The sequence below is a fragment of the Episyrphus balteatus genome, chromosome 3 (assembly GCF_945859705.1).
Source record: "Episyrphus balteatus chromosome 3, idEpiBalt1.1, whole genome shotgun sequence".
Lineage (NCBI taxonomy): Eukaryota > Metazoa > Arthropoda > Insecta > Diptera > Syrphidae > Episyrphus > Episyrphus balteatus.
This window is the reverse complement of record NC_079136.1, coordinates 75,928,857-75,950,567: the sequence shown is the minus strand read 5'-3', so window position 1 is coordinate 75,950,567 and position 21,711 is coordinate 75,928,857. Positions and strand designations below refer to the sequence as shown.

General features: G+C 34.0%; 2 protein-coding genes across 2 annotated transcripts in view; one reads left to right on the top strand and one right to left on the bottom strand.

The window, feature by feature from the left end:
- Nucleotides 1-21,711, top strand: part of LOC129916353 (NAD-dependent protein deacetylase Sirt7) — a 131,027-nt gene that overhangs the window by 20,492 nt on the left and 88,824 nt on the right. The gene's annotated exons all lie outside the window — the stretch shown is intronic.
- Nucleotides 775-21,711, bottom strand: part of LOC129916350 (uncharacterized) — a 28,430-nt gene continuing 7,493 nt past the window's right edge. Inside the window, exons 4-11 of the mRNA XM_055996221.1 lie at nucleotides 21,065-21,286; nucleotides 20,622-20,865; nucleotides 20,400-20,560; nucleotides 20,248-20,322; nucleotides 17,236-17,342; nucleotides 12,969-13,084; nucleotides 12,674-12,902; nucleotides 775-11,038 (exon numbers count right to left, since the gene is read on the bottom strand). Coding sequence (XP_055852196.1) covers nucleotides 825-11,038; nucleotides 12,674-12,902; nucleotides 12,969-13,084; nucleotides 17,236-17,342; nucleotides 20,248-20,322; nucleotides 20,400-20,560; nucleotides 20,622-20,865; nucleotides 21,065-21,286 — 11,368 coding nt within the window. The 3' untranslated portion in view covers nucleotides 775-824. The remainder of the gene's footprint in view (nucleotides 11,039-12,673; nucleotides 12,903-12,968; nucleotides 13,085-17,235; nucleotides 17,343-20,247; nucleotides 20,323-20,399; nucleotides 20,561-20,621; nucleotides 20,866-21,064; nucleotides 21,287-21,711) is intronic.

Genomic DNA, 21,711 nt, shown 5'->3' with positions numbered 1-21,711 from the left:
TTATAATTCTTTACAGCGACACCGACACCGACCTGGGGCAGAAAGCTAAAAATTCAGCGTTTAAAATGGCTGCGTGTGAACCTTTATGAACAACGTGGAAGAGGAAGACCTTATCTTAGGTGGCAAACCGGAAATAAAATATATAATTCGAGAGCAAACCTCAAAGAAATTGATGTGCACAACTAGTGACAGCTAGCTTGTAACCGAGCTGGCTGGAGAAGCTTGTTGGTTGAGGCCAAGATCAATCCTGGACTGTGAGCACCACTTCAAGTATGTAAGTAAATACAAAAAATGATACAGTTTTTCGCAGCAATTCAAAAACTAATGTTCTTTTATTGACATTCAAACAAGGTCTGCATGAAAAACGTTAATTGAGTTATTCACGTCGTTTGTCCTTATCTAAGGAACAAACATCTACTCGTTTAGTTATTTCTTCGACTAACTATTGTCTTTGCAGGACTTCTTGGATCTAAATGTATTTATGCTTTTAATAACACTGTGAAACGTTCCGAAAAAACTAATTAAAAAGCTGTAACTTAAAAAATAACTTAATAATTATTTTGATTTTTATAATTATATTGACTTACTTTTGGTTATCAAAAACTTTCAGTTTCAAAAATAACCATATTTTTTAAGAACTGAGAAAAAATCCTTGCGGATTAATATATAGAAAAAAGAATGATGTATGGTCATATGTGAACCTGTGACATCATAAAAGACTTGCACTGATACATGATACATGATATATGTAACATAAAAATACCAGTTTCTAAATACATTTTTAGAACACAGTTTATATTCAAAATTATCAAAAATTAACATAGTTAATCCGAGACATTTCCAATATTTTCAGGTGGATCAATTTGAATATTAAATTCTTGTTTTAAGTAATCCTCTTCATTTTCTTCAGACATCTGCTGAGTATGTGTTTCGTTGCAATTACATGGACCATCACATTTACATTGCAATCTTCGATATTCTGGATATTCAATTACTGATGTAATTTCCGGTTCTTCACGATTCAATTGGATTTCTTTTTGTCGAGGTGGTTTTAAAGGCTTTTTGGATGATGTTGTTGGTATAGAAGGTACAAAGTTACTAGATTGAGAGTACATTCGATTTGTTATCTGTTGTAAACGGTCATATCGTGGAAAACCCATTTCGTCTACATTACTTGAACTCATTCCATGTTGTTCAATGCCGAAAAATTCTTGATATGAATGATAATCATTAAAATCATTATCAATTTCTTGTGTGACGTCTTCACATGATCTATCTTGACTTATTTCATATTCTGAAAGATAATCTTCAGAACTTTCCATATCTTTATGTTCTGTATGAAGACGATCCGAGCGTGTTCGTTTTTTTGGTATTGGTCTTTTTTTACGGAAGCCCCGACATCTTTCATCGAGTTCTGGTTTTCTTAAATCCAAACAGCTATCGGTATCGTCGCCGCTTGGTAGAACTTTTGTTCGAGTTAATGATGCCCTTCTTAGAGGCTTTTGAATTACAATTTGATTAGGGGGTGGTGGTGGTGGTAAATCAGGTAAATCTCTAAATGAGATATCAGTTCGATTAAATGTTGGCGAAGATTTATCTTTAAATGTTGCATATTGATTTGTTGTTGGTTGGACATCTATAGGACTATCTTCACTTATATAATCTTCTTCTGTACATGAGCATGCTGCTTCATTAAATGCAATAAACTGTTCATGGAACGAACGACAGTTATTTGATTTGTTTGTTTTACATTTTTTAATTTGTGTTCTAGACAAAGTTTGATCAGAAGGGGTGTCATATTTCAGAATAGATTTTTCTGGTATTGAAAACTCTTTTGGAGTGAATGCTGCTGATTCCGATGGAGGTGGTTGAATTGGAATAAATTCCTGACTTTGGTAACGAGCTGATAGTTTGTCATTTTGATGGTATAAATACTCATTAAAAATGTCTCCATCAGATGGAATTTCTTGACTTTGGTATCGTTTCGACATAGTTTCCAAAGAGTGACGTTTTCTAGCAGCTTTTGACATAGAAACATCTTTTTTCGACGAGACAATATTACGATAAGATCGAACACGTTGAGATTGTTCCATATTTTCGTTGATATTTTTTGAGAATATACTTTCATCATCGATTTCTGTATTTGAAGAATTTTTACTTTGATAACCCAAAGGAAATGAACATTTTGCTTCTCCAGGTGAAGTCATATTTTTAGCTTCAAGAGAATCTTGTCGAGATTTGTTTTCTTGTATTTGTGGTGTTGGTTTTTGGCTTCCATTTGCATTTAGTGTCCGACTGCTTGAAGTGGACCATTCTGTAACGGTTTGAGCCATTTCTGTTAATGTTAATGTTGTATCGTCACTTTTAGTGATAGAATCTGAGCATTTGTCAGTTTCAGAACTTGAAAGTATATCGTATCGCAAATCTGATGAATTATTTTCCACACACATTTGTTTGGTATTAGAGAAATTAGGATTTTTTAAATTAAGGCTTTCAGAAGATTTATTAAATGAACTTAAACTGGATTTAGTATGATTTGATTTTTCGCTTTTTACTCCAAACGAATGATTGGAGACTGCTGAAAGACTATCAGATCCTGATAGATTAGCATACTGGTGTACAGTATTTGTACCAGTTGACCATTCGGATATACTTAAGCCAATTGAAGTATCTTCTGAGTGAGAGCTATGAGTGCACTTTTTCATTTGCAAGCCCATGCGAACTGTTCCATCAAGGTCTGTTCCAATGGAACTTGTTTCTTCTTCCGAATGACTAGAATGGCTACATTTTCTATATGAACCTGTGCTTAAACGTTTATCGTAACATCTACGAACAGTTATCGGATCTTCTTGTAATGTTATCCCAGATATAGAAAGAACATCATCCATTGATGTATCAGAGTTATATGAACCACAAGTATTCTTGCGACCTTGATGTTCATCTGGTGATAATTGAATCTTTGCTGTTCCAGGCAAAAATACATCATCATTATTGGAATTTGCTTCTTCCACCGAAACCGGACTACAGTTTTGTGGGGAACGTGTTGGTTGTGAAATAATGATACCTTCAGAATTATTTTCTTTCAAAATAGAAGTATCTTGAACAGATTTGTAAGATACGCAGCAGCTATTATTAAACCCATATGGTAAAAATGAGACAGAGCTCAAGCAAGTGGGTGGATTGTATTCAACTGTTGAAAAGCAAGTTTCATCCACTTCCTTTCTTGTATCAAAGCTTGATGTCATAAAATAATTTGTTTCTGCGTAGGGTAAGACTTTAGTTTCATCGGGAGGTGATGTAAAATTATAAGACATTTTATTGGGACTAATTGTATCTTCTAAATTAACCTCGGGCAAATCATTGGATTCAGCAGGAATTTCTGTATCGCTTTGACCCTCGTAATATGATTCTAAATTTTCTGCAAATGATTCTCCTGCATTTGTTGTCGGTGAAGGCCAGTCTTGAGAATCTTGAGATTGGAAAGACATTTGAGATTTCCAACAAAATGTCTTGGGCACTGGTTTTTCTAAATCAGGCACTATAAACATGAGCTCAGTTGGCTTAACAGGCATAAAATCATAAGGTATTTCCGGTAATGGCCAATCTTCAGAGTCTTGGCTGCCAGGATTCGAAAGACATAATAAAGTATGTCTATCAAGTTCTTCAGGTGTTTCCTCGTTTACTTGAGTGACTGCGAATCTACCTGTTATTACAGTTGATGACTTGGGTTCATTTAAACTGCTTATACTAGACAAACGTTCTCCGGTAGCTGAATCACAAGGTATATCTGGCATTTCAGCCGAAGTTCTTCTATCGGCATCCGAAATATAAGCCATATTTGTATTGCTGCGAGAATCTGAACTTAAACTTGGTTGATGATCAGTTGAGCCAGCTGATTCATCTCGCATACTCACTGAATGTGTGGATGCCTTACTAACATCATCTTCCATACTTGACTTCTCTGAAGCTGTACTTCTTTCGGATATTCGAGAAAGTGTTCTTCCTGTCCCGAATACAGTACTATAGCCTACTATGTCAGTTGGATTAATTCCAATACCACTTAGACTGCTTGTCATGACTGGATAACCAAATGTAGTTGGAAAGTCGATAAGTTCATCTTGGCATTGTATATCGTTTCCTTTTTGGGTCTTAAAGAAATGATTATTGTAATCACTGTCAGAAGAATCTCTTAAAGCAATAAAACTATCAATAGATTCAAATGATTCATGGTCTATATTTGGAAATGCTTCTTCCATACTAGAACTTCCAGAGCTTTCCATTGGAAAAGATTTCCAAGTTGGCTGTTGCTGTTGTTGTAAAAGCTCACCTTGACGCTGAGCTTGTCCAAGTGAACCAGAACTACTTTCAGTTTCAAATGATCCTTTTGATTCAACACTTAAAGATGCTTTTGAGTCAAAACTTGATTTGGATTCCTGTGAACTCTGATCACTACCTGATTTTGCAAGTTTTACTACAAGCTCGAAACCAGTCGAATTGGGACTTTTTGATGTCTTTTTTCGAACAGGCTTGGATATAGAAGGAATTTTGACTGTACTTATGTTCAAGTCAACTTTGCTTTCCTCCATTTCGTCTAGAAATACTTCAGTGCTTGTCCCAAAATCGACTGGGCTTTGTTTTTCTAAAACAGGCGTCGAAGCTTTGTTTACTGTGACTTTGGTAGTCATGTTATCTGGTAGATTGGCGAGATTGTCGACACTTTCACAATTTAGTTTAAGCATTTGTTCCTTAAGTTCTAAACATTTGGTATTTTCAAGTTCTCCAAAGTCTTGTGAAATGCCCAACGGACGTGCAATTGAACAACTAACACTGGACTCATCGTCTATGGAACTTTTTTCTTTTCCACTGAATGATAGACTCAATTCATATTGCTCAGTTCCTAGTTTTGGACTAATTGCTACTCCTTCTCCACTCGTCCACGAATCTGAACTCTTTGATTTATCACTCTGTGAAAAATTGCCTTTCTGTTTTTCTTCTGGTTCAGATCCTTCTTTTTGTTTTTCAACTGTTTTGGTTAAAGATTTTTTCAATAATGGATTACCGATTGGAAATCCTTTTTGAATATTTTGTTCAGCAGATTTTGATGCCATAGCATTCAAATCCCCAGTATCGTCGAATGAACTTTGTTTAACAAAAGCATCTCTATCGGGTTCAAAAGTTCGAGGTTCATTTTCTGATGTATCAGATCCAATATATTCTTCACATTCTAAAGTCATCCATGAACCAGTTTCATCACTACGGCTACGGTCGAAGCTAATATGATTGTTACCGAATCGTGCTACTTTTAAATTACGGCATTCGTTTAAATTATCATCGTCATCATCTATTGACGGTTCTTCGCACTCTATAGTTGGAACTCTGTGTGGAAAATCTTCGGCAGTAAATGATGGTTTACTTTCAGAAGTGCTTTCGTCAATAGAGACATACGAATCAACACTATCCCCGGCTGATGGCATATGACTGCCATCGCTATCCCTAGCTGCATCCTCCGATCGAGGTGACTGTCGTTTAAGTATTTCAAGTGATCTTCTTTCCGATATAACTGCCTGCATGTCAATTTCTTCATTGAAGAAATGATGATTAGCAAAGATTTTACGGTCACCAACTGCGCTTCGAACTTTTTCCGGTTTTTCTTCTGATTTAGTTTCGGTATCGGAGCTAAGTAATCTATTGGCATTATTCTTATTTCTATGCATGCTTTTCATTTTAGCAGTTGAACTAGTCTTTCCAAGACTAGATGGTTTGAGATCTTTGTTATAAGCTTTGTTATCTTCAGATAAGTTAACTTCTTTGGTTGCTTTAGGTGATTCCGCTCCTACATCGCTTGCTGTATCTGATTTTTCAGAATCTTCAAATGATTTTTTCCGATCTTCAAAACTTCTATTAGCTTTTTCTAGTTTTTTCTGACAACCACCCTCATCAAAACTTCTACTAAATTTAACAAGAGAAGTATCAAGCTTTCGAGGTGATTTAGCTATCAAAACGTGATCTTTGGCCTTACTTTTAAATTCAGTTTCTATGATAATTTTATCACCTTCTGTCTTAACTGAAATTTTATCTTCAGGTGTTGGAAATGGTGGAAGTTTATCAGAAACTGGACTAAGCATGGTTATTGTTTGCTTCATTGCAGATTCATATAGTTTTTGCTGCCTTTCCTTACGTTTAGCAATATCAGCTTTAGTTTCTTCTTGTGACTTACTCTTTGTTTTGCTAAGTCTTCGTTCGCCCTCGAATAGACTTTCTTTTGACACGCTTTTTTTCTCTTTCTTGGCGTTGATTATGTTTCCGATATTTTGTTTCAATTTCATAGGATCACAGCTTTTAGAACGCATTTTAGATTTTTTCAATCCGGAACTTTCTAAGCTGCTAGTTCGAGAAACACCGGGTGATGTTTTCCTCGAGCTGTTACATGAATTGAGAGGAGAATAATCAAAATTATACTTTGGAATATCTAAAACAAGATGATCACCACTCCTCAACTCCATTTTAGATTTTTGTCTATCCTTGATTTTAACTCCTTTCAATGCTATTTTCTCAATAAATGCCAATTGCTGTAGAAGATCCTTTTCCTCAGAATCAATATTAACAGTTTTTAACATTAGATCACGTTTGAAAGGAGAATAGCAAATCGGAGCCGATGGTATTGATCCTGCACAAGAACGAACGCTATCTGACGCCTCTTCTTCGATGTTATGATGTACTTTATGATCTAGTACTTTTTCTTCTAATATTTCGGCTTCTTCTTCAAATTCAATGGTATCATCCTTGGAAGAAAATGCATTCAAAGGTGGTAATTTATGCATGGGTATAACTGGAATGTCTAGACTTTTTGCTCTACGATCCGTTAATGGAGAGTCAAGAATTGTCTTTCGCTTCTCTAAGCTTGCAAGACCAGAACCTTCTGATAAATTAAGACAACCATGTGAAAGAACACTTTCAATATTTTCATTTGATTCAACACTGATAAAGGGATCTATTTTTACAATCTTAGAAGGAGTTGGACACTCTTTCTTCTTAAGCTTATAGTCAATTATTTCAACTGTCTTTGAATCATTAATAGTATTGAAAATTTGTTCTGTATTGTGTAGGGCTGGTAGAAGAATAGGGAAGGGAATATTTTCTTTTCGTTGATAGTCTCCTGTACTTTGGCAAATACTTTTTGTTGAAACATAATTTTCTTCTTCAGAGCTTGGAATTGAAATCGATCGTTCGGAAATTCGACGAAGTTCTATTGCAGTAGGGTATGTGGAAGAATCAAATCTAAGAGTATCGTAGCGACTTTCAAGTTCAGCTAAACGTCGACATTGTGGTGGAGATCCTTCGATTTCTGTAGAACTCATTGTCTGTCCTCGGCCCCAAGCTGCAGATATAAGTTTACTTTGTTCTATTCGCAAGATTGGTTCAATTTCTTTCCTCGATTGTGGTGGTGAAAATTCTAAAGTCGAAGGAATTGGCTCAGTAGATCCAAAAACATCATCAGAATCTAAACTTTCATCGTCAGATGAAAAAGATGTTATTCGTGTCTTACTTTTTTTCATCTTATTTGATGTTCTCGGTTTTGATAGATTTTTCTTAGACATGACAACTTTAGCGGTAGCCATCATTTCTTTTTTAATATCTGCAATAATATCACACTGTTCTTGTTCCAAAGTGCGAGTCGGTTTTTCTTTATGAATGCTATCTATTCTAGAAGTCGTAGTAGATTCGCTTTCGATTTTATTTAATTTCTTGTTTAATTTTTCCAATAGCTTCATATCTTTTTGCTGTTTAGCTTTAGTACATTTGGGGCTAAGAAGTTCATTCTTTCCAGTGGATTTCTCGATTTCTAATGTAACAGGATCTATTTTTGAAAGATCAACATTTTGTGTGAATAAGAAATCTTCTCTCATTTCTGGAATTGCATTAGAACTTTGTTTGTTTTTGTTATTTGAAGTTATCGGAGATTTGGGCGATTTAGGTGATTTAGGACTTTTAGGCTTTTGATGTTTTTTATCATTTGGTGAAGAAATTGTATTATTAATAACATGACGTTTATGAAGAAAGTATGGAATTTCTTCTTTTTTAGAAGCACGATAATCAAATTCGTGAAAGAAACTCTTTGGAGTTTCAAAACCAGTTTTAGTTATATCTAATGAAATTACAGATCTATCATAGCTTTTAGGTATTTCAAAGTTGCCAAAGGTTTTACACTGTGGCGGTGCACTAGGTATTTGCTTATAGAAATAATCTTCATCACTTGAGTCAGCCGGAGTTAAATCAATAGATTTTTGATGCATTAGTACGTGACGTCGTTGATTTTTACATAAACTTGATCGATTTGCCAATGAATTTGGATCACTTTTAGTTCGCTCTACAGTTGTATGGCTAAATGTCAATGGTACTAAGACATTTGGAAACTGAACAGCTTTGTTCACTACTTTTGGATTGTATTCTTCAAAGTGAGTCTTTGCAATAAGTTCTTCCTTACGTGTTGTTTTTTTCGTTTTGGGAGTTTGTATCTGTTTATCAAATTCAGATATAAGTTCTGGAGTCAATGGATAGTCTGGACTATTTTTACTTTTATCTTTATCAGGTTTATCATTTTTCTTGACAGAGCTAGTTAAAGATTCAATCTTATCTCGATCAAAGCTAAATATATTTTCACTGTCAGATTTACGACGGAAAGCAACTGTTGTTTGGCATTCTTTGTCATGACTTTTTATATATTTGATCTCATTACTTGGCTGACTAATCTTTTCCTCTTGATTTTTGTTGGCATAATGATTATCTGGAGATTTGGATCCAAATGATTTTGCATTCTTTTCAATTTCTACATTTTGTAGACTAATTGAGTGAACTTTAGCCGTCTTGTTGTTTTTATTGAATGGAAAAGTTGAACATGTATCACAGTTTGTACTATGTGAATCCGTTATTAAACTGCCAATACTTTTAACTTTTGGGCGACTACTGAAAGTATCACTTTCAAAGAATTCCGGTGCATCATAGTAATCACTTTTCGATTCAACACTGGAATGTTGCTGATATTGATTATTTGCAGAGTCTTTTTTAACTTTTTTCCCTGTTGTCATTGGCATTTCGTAATTTCGAACGAAAAAATCATCTACCAAAGATTCTTTAGAAGCCCCACTTGAAACTACAGATGTCTTGCTTTTTGATGTTTCACGTGATTTTTTACTATCGGTGTGATACAAGCTATCACGTGATTTCTTACTACAACCTGAACTACGAGAAACCTTCGTTTCATAAATATCACTGCGGCTTTCTTGACTTGAACTTTGCGAATCCTGAGCTTCTCTAACCTTTTTATAAAAACTCCCATCCGACTTAACACTTAGCTTTTCTCGTGGCAAATATCTTGGATCTTCTGAATCCCAAATTTCATTCATAATATCAGCTGCTGATTTACACTTAACATCCATAGCAGAACGATATTTTTGATTCCCCGATGCAATCTCATCATCACTTGGGATAAAATTGCCTGAATCAATAGAACATGATCGAATATTATCATCGGATCTAACGTATTTATCAAAGAAGTCATGATCATATTTCTCCAAAAGCTCATAGCTGTCATGTGAAATGTCATCTTGTGATCCTGAGTATTCCATTAACTGTCCGTTTGCGTACATCTTTTTATGATAGACATAATTATGTCGCGTACTTCCTGGATAACTCGAAGAATAAACTTTGGAATTTATTATTGTAGAGAAATTTTGATAATTATCAATAGACTGATTTTTGTTTAGATACAAGGAATGACTGGAATCATCATATCGAGTAACTGGAGATTCTATTCTATTATAAGACAGAAAGCCTTTTACATAGGTTATTACCGGTTTAGATTTTTCGCTTTCTATAAGAAGATCCCTACAAGAACTGCTTTTCAACCACGATTCTTTCTCCATATAATAATCAGTATTTCCATCTTCCTGTTCTTTTAATTGAGCAGCCGAATAAAGATGAATATTCGAAAGTTCGACATCAACTTTATTCGATGAATATTGTAAAACTTCAGTTGTTTGAGAAACATTAGGTTCATTCACATACATTGAAAAGTTTGGATTTTGAATAGCTTGTAATGTATCATATGATTCATGAGCTTTGTAATGACTGTCATATGAATCAACTGAATTCACACAAGAAAGTTCAGACTTTGTTGGCAATGGAAGAGTTTCACAACAAACATATTGTGTCTCAATCATACCAACAAAACGTTCAGATTGGGTTACATTTTTATATTCGTCAATTTTAATATTTTCTTTAAAAGCACACGAATCGGAAGAAGAGTCAACCATGTCATTTGAATCATTCGTGTATTGCTTATGAAAGCTACTTGAATCGATGTGCCGATTATTCGTTAGGTAGTTTTGGTTTAAGGTTTCATTGAAATTATTTCTTTTCGATAGTACATGTTTTTTAATAGATTGGTCAAGAAATTCATCACTAATATGATTTATTTTTGATTTAGATTTAGTTTTTCGATTAACTGTTGCATATATATCGCATCCGTTAATAAGATTCAAATTATTTTCATTTGATATTTTATGTTCGACTGCACTTGTAGTATATTCATGTGGATACTTGTAATGATAGATATCATTAATGTCTGTATAAATTATATTATCAGTTTCTGTTTCGATTGATGTATTATTATTAATTGAACTTTGTTTAGACGTCAAAAAATTCGTACTGCTATAATGAATTGGTGTGGAATGTTGTGACTGGGGCTGTAGGGGGGCAATATTCTCCTGACTTATAGTAGACGTTATCGATTCCGAAGACTTTTGAATCTTCGATAACATTATTTCCTGCTCCTCCTCCTCCTCCTCCTCCTCGGATTGTTCCACTTTCGATGAGTTGCTGAGATCCGCCGAATGAATTTTTGGTTGATTGAAGTCTTTGATGTTTGTTGTTTTGGTTGTTTGTTGCTGCTGAAGAGGTACATTGACACAAGCTTGAGATCCCACTGAGACTCGTTGAGGGCTGTTGTTCTTGAATAAGAGGGATGATTGGCTCTGACCTAAGGTGTGAAATAAAATAAATCAATTATTTTTAATAAATATAGAAAGAAGCATTTATTTTTATAAATTAAGTTTGTTCTATTTATCATAAATTAAACTAAACCGTAAACACATAGTTTCATAATCAGTTTGATTCTCAACTAAACATTTAACGCAGAGGCGAACGTTAAGCTGGTGGGGACCCAGGAAAAGTTTTTTTTTTAATAAAAATTAGACATCAAAAGAAGGGTTTTTTTTTAAATTGTATTCATAATTGAAAACCAAAAGTTTCCTAGAGGTCTGGTTGCAGAGTTATTTGCATCCAAATATATTTTTTTTTTCTTTTATTCGTAGGCAGATATCTGCGGACCAAAGTCTCAAATAAGTTTTTATTTTTAGATATGAGTTCACAGTGAACAGGACTATGCATTTCAGTAAAAAATTTTTTTTTTTCAGATTTTTGAGAAAAAAACAAGGTTAACCACTTGCCAAAAAAAATCCATTTTTTAAAACTCTAAATCCATCGAGTGAGATATCAAAAGAAAGGTCTCTTTGAGCACTATTCATAACTGAAATCTAAAAGTTTCTTGGGGGTCTGGTTCCTGAGATATTTTCAACTAAACTTTTTTTTCTTTCTTTTTCTTACATTCCGAAGCCGATTTCTTTTGACAAAAGACTCTAAACAAGTTCTGGTTCACAGAAGACAGGCATATGCATTCCAGTAAAAAAATTACAGATTTATTTTTTGTCAGATTTTCGAAAAAAAATCAAGGGGTAACCATTGCTGAAAAAAATACATTATAAAAAAAAATTGCTCCATGGGGCTATGTAAAGTTGGCACCTCACAAAAAAATAATGTAAAAAAGACAATTTTTACACTGAAAAAAAAGAGGTTGGTAGTTTGAAAAAAGTTTTTTGTCATAATTTTTGAACTAAGGGTGGGCTAACGAAAAAAAGTGATGTAATTTGTTTTAATTACCAAAGTTATGGACTACAATTAATCAAGTAAGAAATCTTATTCAAATAAATAACATTTGAGGTGCAATGCCCACACCAGTGGATTTACTTTTTCTAAATTATAAAGTAAAAAGGTCACTGTGGTGTATGCGTACTATTTTTTATTTGTGAGGTGAATAAAAACTAATGCTTCTATAATTTTTAAACTAAGCGTAGGGTAGCGAAAATAAAAGTTGGGCTATCCTGGGCTAACCATGGACAGACAAAGCAAAATTTTAGACTAACGATTTTTTCGGTTTCTGATATGAAAAAGTTTTTTTGTTGTATCTGTTGTATGAATAACGAAAACAAATCTTGGGCTATCCTGGGCTAACCTTGGGCAATCGAACCAGACAGGTTTGAAAAAATTAGCATTTCTTGGAGGTCTGATTGCTGAATTATTTATCCGAAGCATTTTTTTTTTTCTAACATTTGGTTTGGTTTTTAGATATGAGTTCACAGTGAACTGGGAAACAAGGAACAGGGAACATTTTTTTGGTTTTTCGTCCAAAGATCGGAACCATGGGTTGCCAGGACCCCAAAGACAAAACGATAAATTTCCATTCAAAGCTCGATTTCTGTCTGAAAAATAGGCTAATCAAGGTTTTCAAAATAAAAAGTTTTAGCTTACATTACATTTGTTTGTACATTTAACTTACCTAAATTGTATTTGCCGAGAAGCACATGAGCCTGATCTTGGTCTCTTATATTGGTCATTTTGTTGTGTATGGGTGAGTTCCACGATTGTGGGCCCAGATGGGATGCAGATCTTTGCATAGTCATTTGGTCCAAGTCCAGGGTCGATCGGTGTTGGTGTTCCACTTCTAATATTGGCGATTCCGGCGCATAATTCTTCGTCTGATAAATCTCCACCTGGGCTGCTGTTACCTTGGGTCCAAAAAAAGAAAATAAACTTAACACAACCAAACATAAGAAATTTTTGCTGAAACTTACTTGAGAAGGCTTGGGGTCTGTAAGAATGTCTCTCTGGTGACCCCAGGTATCCGTTGATTTCCTCGTCGAAAAATGCGTCGTCGAAGTGTTGCAAGGATAGCGACTGTCCCAATCCGCTGAAGATCAAAAGTAAGAATTGAAGTTATATATAAAAACGTTACTTAATAATAACATTAAATAGACTGGAATATGAGGGGAAGGAAGAAACATTTGCGTTCAGATTTTTTTTTTATAAATTATATTCGTGTGGTTTCCAGGCATGGTTAAAATACTAAATTTTTCTCATCATGATCATATTTTTCAATATTTTTGAAAAAGCTTTGAATTTTAGATTTCAATGCAAACACTTTTTAATAATAGATTCATTTTTCTTTCCAAACAAGAAAAATAAGCAAACATTGTTTTGTTAACTCTGTCTGCTTAGAATAACATATTTTAACCTAACTAAAAGCCCATAACTTTATTTGGATCAAAGGTAACCGTTTCAGATTCTAATTGTAATAGTCCAATGATAATAAATAGTATTTTTGTAAAAATAATTGCATAGTATTACCCATTCAAACATAACCAATTTTTTTTCAAATCTGCAATAAATTTGTATTACATATATGGCAAGTTATACATTCCCTAAATCAGTGAAGGAAAGAAGGAAAGATATTCACACCAGTTTTGGAGTTAAGGGCTGAAATATTGAATTTTGTACAAGAATCAAAATCTGGAATTTCGTATCATTATATTCTGACCCTCCGTGACTTTAAGAATTATCTTTTTTCCTTGACTCTTTTGACCACTTAAACATCTCGAATAAGAGCCTTCAAAGAAGAGGAGAACACATTTTAACTGCTATAGCAAAAGCAGAGAATTCTTGTGGAAAACTCAGAAGCAAACAATTTTCATTCGTTTCCCTGAATTCAAAAGATTATAGAAGAACTTTCCTCTTATATGACAGAGTTTATTTAATTTAGAGATGAAACTATTGAGTTAATTTCCAGAAATGAATTCCGAATAAGCAAATGGACAAAGATTGATTTAAAACCCTTTTTTGAACAATTCGGTTGAACTTGCTCACCTACCGTCTGTAAAAATGAAAGAAAAACCTCAGGTTCAACGCAGACCACCTGAACTTTTACTAGGAGTATTTTTCAATACTCCTTGAACGTTCACGGTTTCAATTAATATCAAACAGTTAGTAGCTAATGTCCTAACCTTTTACGCCGTCCAAAACATTAGAAATACCATCTTTTTTTTAAACAATAATGGTAATAAGCAATAATAAATCGTCGGTTCAAGGGAAAAACTCACAAACTGCTATTGAGATCCTATGTAGTTAGTGACCGATTAAATTAAACCAAATTGAACGCAAACGCACAATAACGAAGTTATTACTTCTATCTGTATCTGGTTTGTGGATGTGCTGGCTATTATTTAAACGAAACAATGAACTATAAGAAACAAACTGAAATGAGATGTTTTTGCATCAAAATTATATTTTGTTAATGTTCGTTTTAGCTCAATGTTATTAGTTTATTTAATGATTTATTTTGGTGACGCACCGCCAACCTAGTCAACTGAGAAGAATCACCACTGACTGTTAGGATTTCATTCGAAAGAGCAGATATCAGATTCATCGGAAAGAGCAGATATCAAACATCGAAAAGGTGGAAAGACTGTTCTGTGCAAATCTGTTCTGCCTTGGACTAATCTTTATAACCTTCTGGCATATATGAACAAAGGATCCAACTTCTTCAGATACAAACCTTTGATCAAAGGCGTACAAATAATGATTTAATATTTCTCCTTCAACTTCTTAATGGGCACATTGGTGCTCCAATCTTGTGAGCATGTATCGGGATAAATTATCGCGGAGAGGGTCTCAACACCATCCTACGCAGATTTTAACTTTTGGACGTGGACTTTCGTAGAACAAACTATATTTTATCATGCAGAACCCGTTATGGTATGTGTACATTTTTCAAGTTAAGCACTTCCAATATTGACTTTATCATTCATTAGTAAGTGAGGATTAAAGACAAGGTTTCCGGCCAGTACCACTATCGTGATTGTTTTCGGTGTAGTGAAAAAGTTATGTTGGTTGTTTTTATGTGTTATTTTACTAGCCACTAACACATGCACTTATGTTGAGATTTTGATTGCAAATGTTAATTTGCTCTTAGTAGATCACTACATCTGAAACTCTGAAGTTTAAAAAAATATGCCGTTCAATCTAAATGCGTTATTGTATAGAATATAAATATGTAGAAATGAAAGTTAACAGGATAAAATCGGGGATTACGTTAGGTACTTATAATTTTCCATTATAGGGGAAACCGACGAAGTTACGAATAACAGAGTTACGAGCGACAGAGTTACGGCCGTCAAAGTTACGCGAAACCGAAGTTACGAAAAACTAGAGTTCAAGTTCTAAAGTTATGTTAAGCTATGACATGTGATTTTTGGGTTGGCAACAATTGCGAGGAACGATATGGAATTATGGAAATACAAACAAGAGATTAACATTTTTCTCATTGGTCAGAACTAAATGAGTAAAGCGAAAATTGGTGTTATTTAATCTTGTAAAATTTTGATTGGATAGGTATAGATATACATATATGGTTTTGTTTTTGTGAGAAGATCGCAAAAACGTTGAAATAGAAAAAAAAACATAAGTATAGTTATGTAAGTTTGGGGGACATAATTGAAATTAACTTCTTATTTGTCCAACTAATATTGCACCTACGTATCGATATTCTCTTATTTTCCATAATTCCATATCGTTCCTCGCAATTGTTGCCAACTCAAAAATCACATGTCATAGCTTAACATAACTTTAGAATTCGTAACTCTAGTTTTTCGTAACTTCGGTTTCGCGCAACTTTGACGGCCGTAACTCTGTCGCGCGTAACTTCGTAACTCCGTTACCATTTCCCATATTTCATCGAAATTTAGCCTTCTTATCTTTTGAAAAGAAAACTTGCCATATAGAAGCAATACATTACAATTATTTTATAATTATTTATTAAAAGTTGTTCGGATTTATTCTTCCGATTACCTTTGCTGAAAATAAAGTTTATAATTGATCAAGCAAAAATGTTTATATAAGTATTTCGCACCTTAATTGCAGTAATGACATGGTTGCACATTTTATCACGTCCATAACTTCGGTGGACACACTTTATGGCGGAATCAAAAACCAAAATTAATCTCAGCAATTGAAGCTAATTAAACTGTCGCGCAAACCAAAAATTTGCTTTTTGAGTTATTGAATTTTCCGCTGAAAATAGTTTGAAGTTAGCAGACATATGTAATCTGAAAGTATTCAAAACCATAAGTTTGACTGGCAACCAAATTTCAGCTATTTAAATGCTTTTATAGCCTCCACAGTTTTTTTTGTTTGTTTGGGGACAAAAATAAGAAAATTATTACTTTTTTTTTTATGTCCAAAACTGTAGGGAATTAAATTGCACAAAATTTGATTTTGTAGTTCTCTCAGTCATTTTTTATCCAGCGGAATTTTGAAAAACAAAAAAAAAAACTGTTGAGGCTATACAAAATGAAGTTAATAGAGTTTAAAAGCATTTGAAAAACTTTTATTTTAACGGAAAATCAACAACTCAAAAACCATGCGAGGTACCTACAAATTTTTGGCTTACCCAAGAATGTAGCATTTAATTAGCTACAATTACTGAGATTTGTGTCTTTATTACGCCACAAAGTTTCCTACAAAGTAAGGGACTTGATTTTATCAAAACTGTTTTAAGAACACCCAAAAAGTCTACATATCCATGGCTTTATGTGTATAGTGCCAAAATTTCATAACAGTATCATAAGCTTTTAAATAACCTTTTTTTTTTTGTTTGCTAACAAAACACAAGGATGGCAAAATAATACTTAAAGCGTGATTCCTGAACATTTTGAAAAATACAATCATGTCATTGTTGCAATAGAGGTGTTATATGATTTTCCTTGCCTGCTTGCGTTTTGCGGGCGTAAGTCCAAAATTGGACTTACATAGTTGTCGATTTAAGCTGAAAAATATTTTAAAATTGCTATGTGCCAGTTCTCTTAAAAATTTACGGGGAAAATAGGTCAAATTAAAGATTTAAATCATGATAAGGTGCCACATATACACAATATAATCATAAATTCTGTGAACGCAATTGTTGATTGCTTGAAGCCCATAAATGCTTTAGCAAAACATTTTTCAGGTACATTTGAAATGAAGAAACACATAACTAAGAAAAAACATTATAAAATGACAAATACAAACCAGTATCAATTGGGAGAAGGGGATTGGCTGAAATGCTGGAATTCACATAGGAATGCGATTGACTTCGACTACTAGCGTTCAGTGGTCCTTGACGGAATGACTGAGACCTGCACCAAAAAGAACAAGAATGTCTCTCGTTTTATTATAAATTAAAAGATTGAGTGCCGATTTTTGTTTTTCTCAGTAAGAATTTTTGAAACGTATGAGTGAAAGCAACTTTTTAAATGTATTTAATAAATTTTGTTTTGCAATTACAGTATATTTTAATGTAGTTTTATTATAATTTCTTGGTTTGAGTTCAAAAACATTATGGTTTCTTAACATAATGGGTAAATCCAAATTTCAAATAACTTTGTGTCGTTTGCCTTTATAACCCACCAGCACATCCTGAAAACCAGTTTTTATAAAGATAACATCAGCATAGATCTTAACAACACTCGAGGCACAAGCACATCATTCTTGCCCTCTAATTTCTTGCTTTTAACGAACTGAGGTGAAAATATAAAGAATAGTGCGCTCGTGATGGGAAACTATTTTTTCCGTCAGTCTCCAGGAAATTTAAATCTGATTTGAAAAATATTCATATAGAATACTACAAATTGCTAAACAAAAATAATAAAATAAAAGGGAATTAATAAAGCATCTCTAGCCAACTCAGTCCCTTGCTAGCTGTCTCCAGTTACGCACATCAAGTTGGTTGAGGTTGTTCTCCAAGTGAGCGCACCACTTAAGATGAGGTCTTCCTCTTCCACGTTGCCCATCGGAGTTGGACACGAAAACTCGATGGGCTGGTGCATTGGTGTTCATACGCTCCACATGAGGAGCCTTATAGCTCGTTGTTGTATCTTCTCCTCCACTCTCCACCGATGCTGACTGCCGAGTTCTTCGTTCTTCCGAAACAGCCTTGTACGCTGCTTAAGTCAAACGAGAATTTGTCTTAGTCTCCAAAGTAAAAAAAAAAAACGCTCTTGAAAGAAGAAATATGACCCGGACAATTAAATGTGAGTGACTAATGATTTAAATTTCTCCAAATATTCTAGCATAGGTAAGAATTTTGTTGGCTAAGCTGCGTACTGTGGAACGAGAAGCATAACAAAATTTTCGTTTACGATTTCGTGGTGCTGATTTTGTATAAAATTTTTTGAACCATTAGGTTTTTGAACCATTAGTGGAAGGTGGATTATCAAGAGTTCTACGTTCCTCCTATATAGTTCTAGACGGAAAAGACCCCTGGAACACCAATTGGGGTGTTCGTGTGGCGATCCGGAATGAATCTGAAGTATTTAGAATGTAAGTGCTGCCAATATGATTACTGGTCCATTTTGAGGTTGCTTTAATTTGAGTAGCTTAGTTTGCTTCTACTTGACTTGCTATAGATGTCTAGGATTGTGAGATCTACTCGATGTAGGATGCCCTCGGGCACCCAAAGTGGTTGACCATTGGTGCCCCGCGTATCTACACGTATCTACATCCTTTAGCCCAGTGCATAGAATTGCTTAAAAGTATTTGTAGCTGTTCTGTAAGGGTTTGTGGGTATTTGTTCGAACCAGCTATTTCCTCTTCATACGCGTAGGCTACCAAGTTCCATAGGAGAGGTGATTTTATAAGATTCTTCCCTCAGCGGTCCCTCTGTTGGCTGCCTACGTGTTTTCAAATTTCCCATTTCAGACCTTATAATTCTACAGCTAAGCATGATAAGTATACTGTTCTAAAGCGGGTCTTCTATTTTAAGATTATTTAGAGCATGATTACTGAATTTCTGATATTATTAAACTTACTCTTTATGTCTAAAAATGCGACCAGAGTGTACCTACTCTTAATAATGTTGGGAATATTCAATGGTGCTAACTAGAATGGAGAAAATTAACACCGATTATCCGGTTGGATAAAAGTACGGCGAATATTGAAAGATCATCTAATTGTGTATATTAAGCGTTCACTGGCGTCCAACGTGCAAGATCTAGATGGAAAAAACGATCAGTAGGCGGCAGATGCGAAAATGAAAGATCCCATACAAAAATGACAACGACATCGAAAACAAAAAATGTTGTTCCACTTTTCGATCTGCAGCAGTTTGTTAAGAGAAGTTTCCACCTCTTTTTCGAAAACAAATAATTGTCGGGAATATTAATTGTGTGCGGAAAAATGACATTTGAGTTTTGTTTGTTTGTTTGTTTTAGTGGTTAACTTTGCCATTACATTCTTTCATAGATGTGTGTTTGCTTTTATTTTATTGCTTGAGTTTTGCAATTTGTGATACTCTACAGTCTACATGAATAAATCTAAATCTGAATATTTAATCGTCGAGTATTCGCAAGCATTTCATTGACCTGCTGGAGACAGACAAAAAATTTCGTTTCGCATCATCCAACTAGGAGTTTTGTTTATATAAAGTTTTACACGTGCTTCAGTAACTTATGTAAAGCTTTATAGAAGCAAAATTGTTAATTGGGCAGCAGCGTACTAGACCTTAACGTGTATCATTATTCTTAAAGGAATACTGTTATTTTCGCAGTTACTGAGCGTCGCTCTCACCTATTAACCTTTTTGGGACGCACGGTGCACATGTGAACCATCAAAAGTTCAAAAACGTATAGAATCTCTAAAGTTTGTTTTGTGATTCTTCTTAAAATCTCTTTAACCAATTAAAATTTGAAAAAAACATTTGTAACTTCATCACCTGAATTGCGTCCCAAAAGGGTTATCTATGGAGATATAATAATAGAACAAACCATTATGGATGGAACATATTTGACTACTGGAATAACGTACTCTCGATTATTCTGCTCGTCCAGTCATCTATGTAGAAAAAAACCGCTCTAAATGTCTATTAACAAACGGCTGGAAAGGCCATAAATATTTCACCCAAGAATATTTGATTAAGAAATCATTGATAAGCTTTGATTCTAATTTTAATAAAAAAAAGGCAGGTCAATCACTTAGTTTTATGAAACATTTTTTCTTACTTATGTTTTTCCAGTGTATAGGTATGCAAAAGGACTTTAAACTTACCTTTGAAAATTTTGTCGTTTAACGTAATTTTCCCTGACGAATTCAATAATCTGTTTTTGGGTTTTTCCACTGTATCTGTGATTAAAAAGATAGTTGTTTTTGTGGAATATTAAATTATTTATATCAATGATTTTTTTTCAGCTGAATCTTACCGAAATGAACTTCCTCTTGATAGAACTCTAGTTTTTCGTCTAGGTAAATTTTTTACCGAAACACAACGAAAAAATCCATGATTTTCGACACACTTTTTCCAGAAGTTTTTACACTCGTTTCTACCATCAAAGAAGAATTCAACAGTGTCCTTATAATAACCCTGACAAAAAAAACGCAACTATTAACTCATATTCTTAATTTTTTTTTTTCTAAATACATACATATCCTTCGGGATGTAATTTTATAAGAAAACGCTTCCGTTTAAACGATATTTTTCTTATTTTTGCCCAAGAAAATACATTGATCCTTGTGATTCCTTGAAATACCGCAACACCCATATGAGCAACTGACAAATTTAAGGGGACACCCTCAACGTCTTTTGCTGAGTGCATCTTCATACCATATAGTTCACATCGTCTTGCCGTTTCTAGCAAATTCATATCGGCCTCGGCTGGTGATTGCCCACTTAAAAAATAAATACAAAATATGTATACCTCATAAATCACGAAATTAGAAAAAAAGTGCAAGGTCTTAAAGTGTTTCAATAATTTCCTATCCGTTTCAAAAAAAAAACTAGTTTTTTGAGACCAGTTTGAAAAGGTTATAAGTCCATTTAATAAAACTTTTCACTTGTGTAACATTTAGTATTTCAAAGTTTTCTTACGTGTGCTTTTTGTGATTTTCCATAATTTTTCTTTGCATCAGTGTATCTTGATGGGGTACAAACTGATGCGATGATAAATAAGTGTGATCTGGGTAATCTTCCGGTACGAAATCACCGCATGATGCTTGAACAATATAGCTTGCAAGTAAGGCTGCAGTATTATCATTGCATTGTAAACTGCCCGTTGCTAAGTCGCGCTTTATTTGAAGACAAAAAAGATACCTACAAAAAATAAAGTTAAAAGTTATGTAAATTGTTAATAAATATTAAAAATATAAGCATAAAAAAAAGCTTGTTCTTATACAAAAATATTAGTTTGCATAAAGGTTGGCATAGTTCTGCGGCACATTTTTTCCCATGTATCTTAACTTATTATATTCTAAAATCGCCACAACGAGAGAAGAGAGAAGTGAAGAGCAATTTAAACACACGAACCGCAGCGATATAGACTTAATTCGATAACGGTTTTTTGTACAGGGCTTGAATACTCCTCCTAAATATTTACTTTGAAATCGATTATTTCGGAAACAATTGATCGAAATAGCTACACGGAGAAAAAAATGTCACCTTAAAATAAGATGATGCGCACATTAAATTTCACCACCTTAAAATAAGGTGATATTCGCTTAAAATAAGGTGATTCCCCT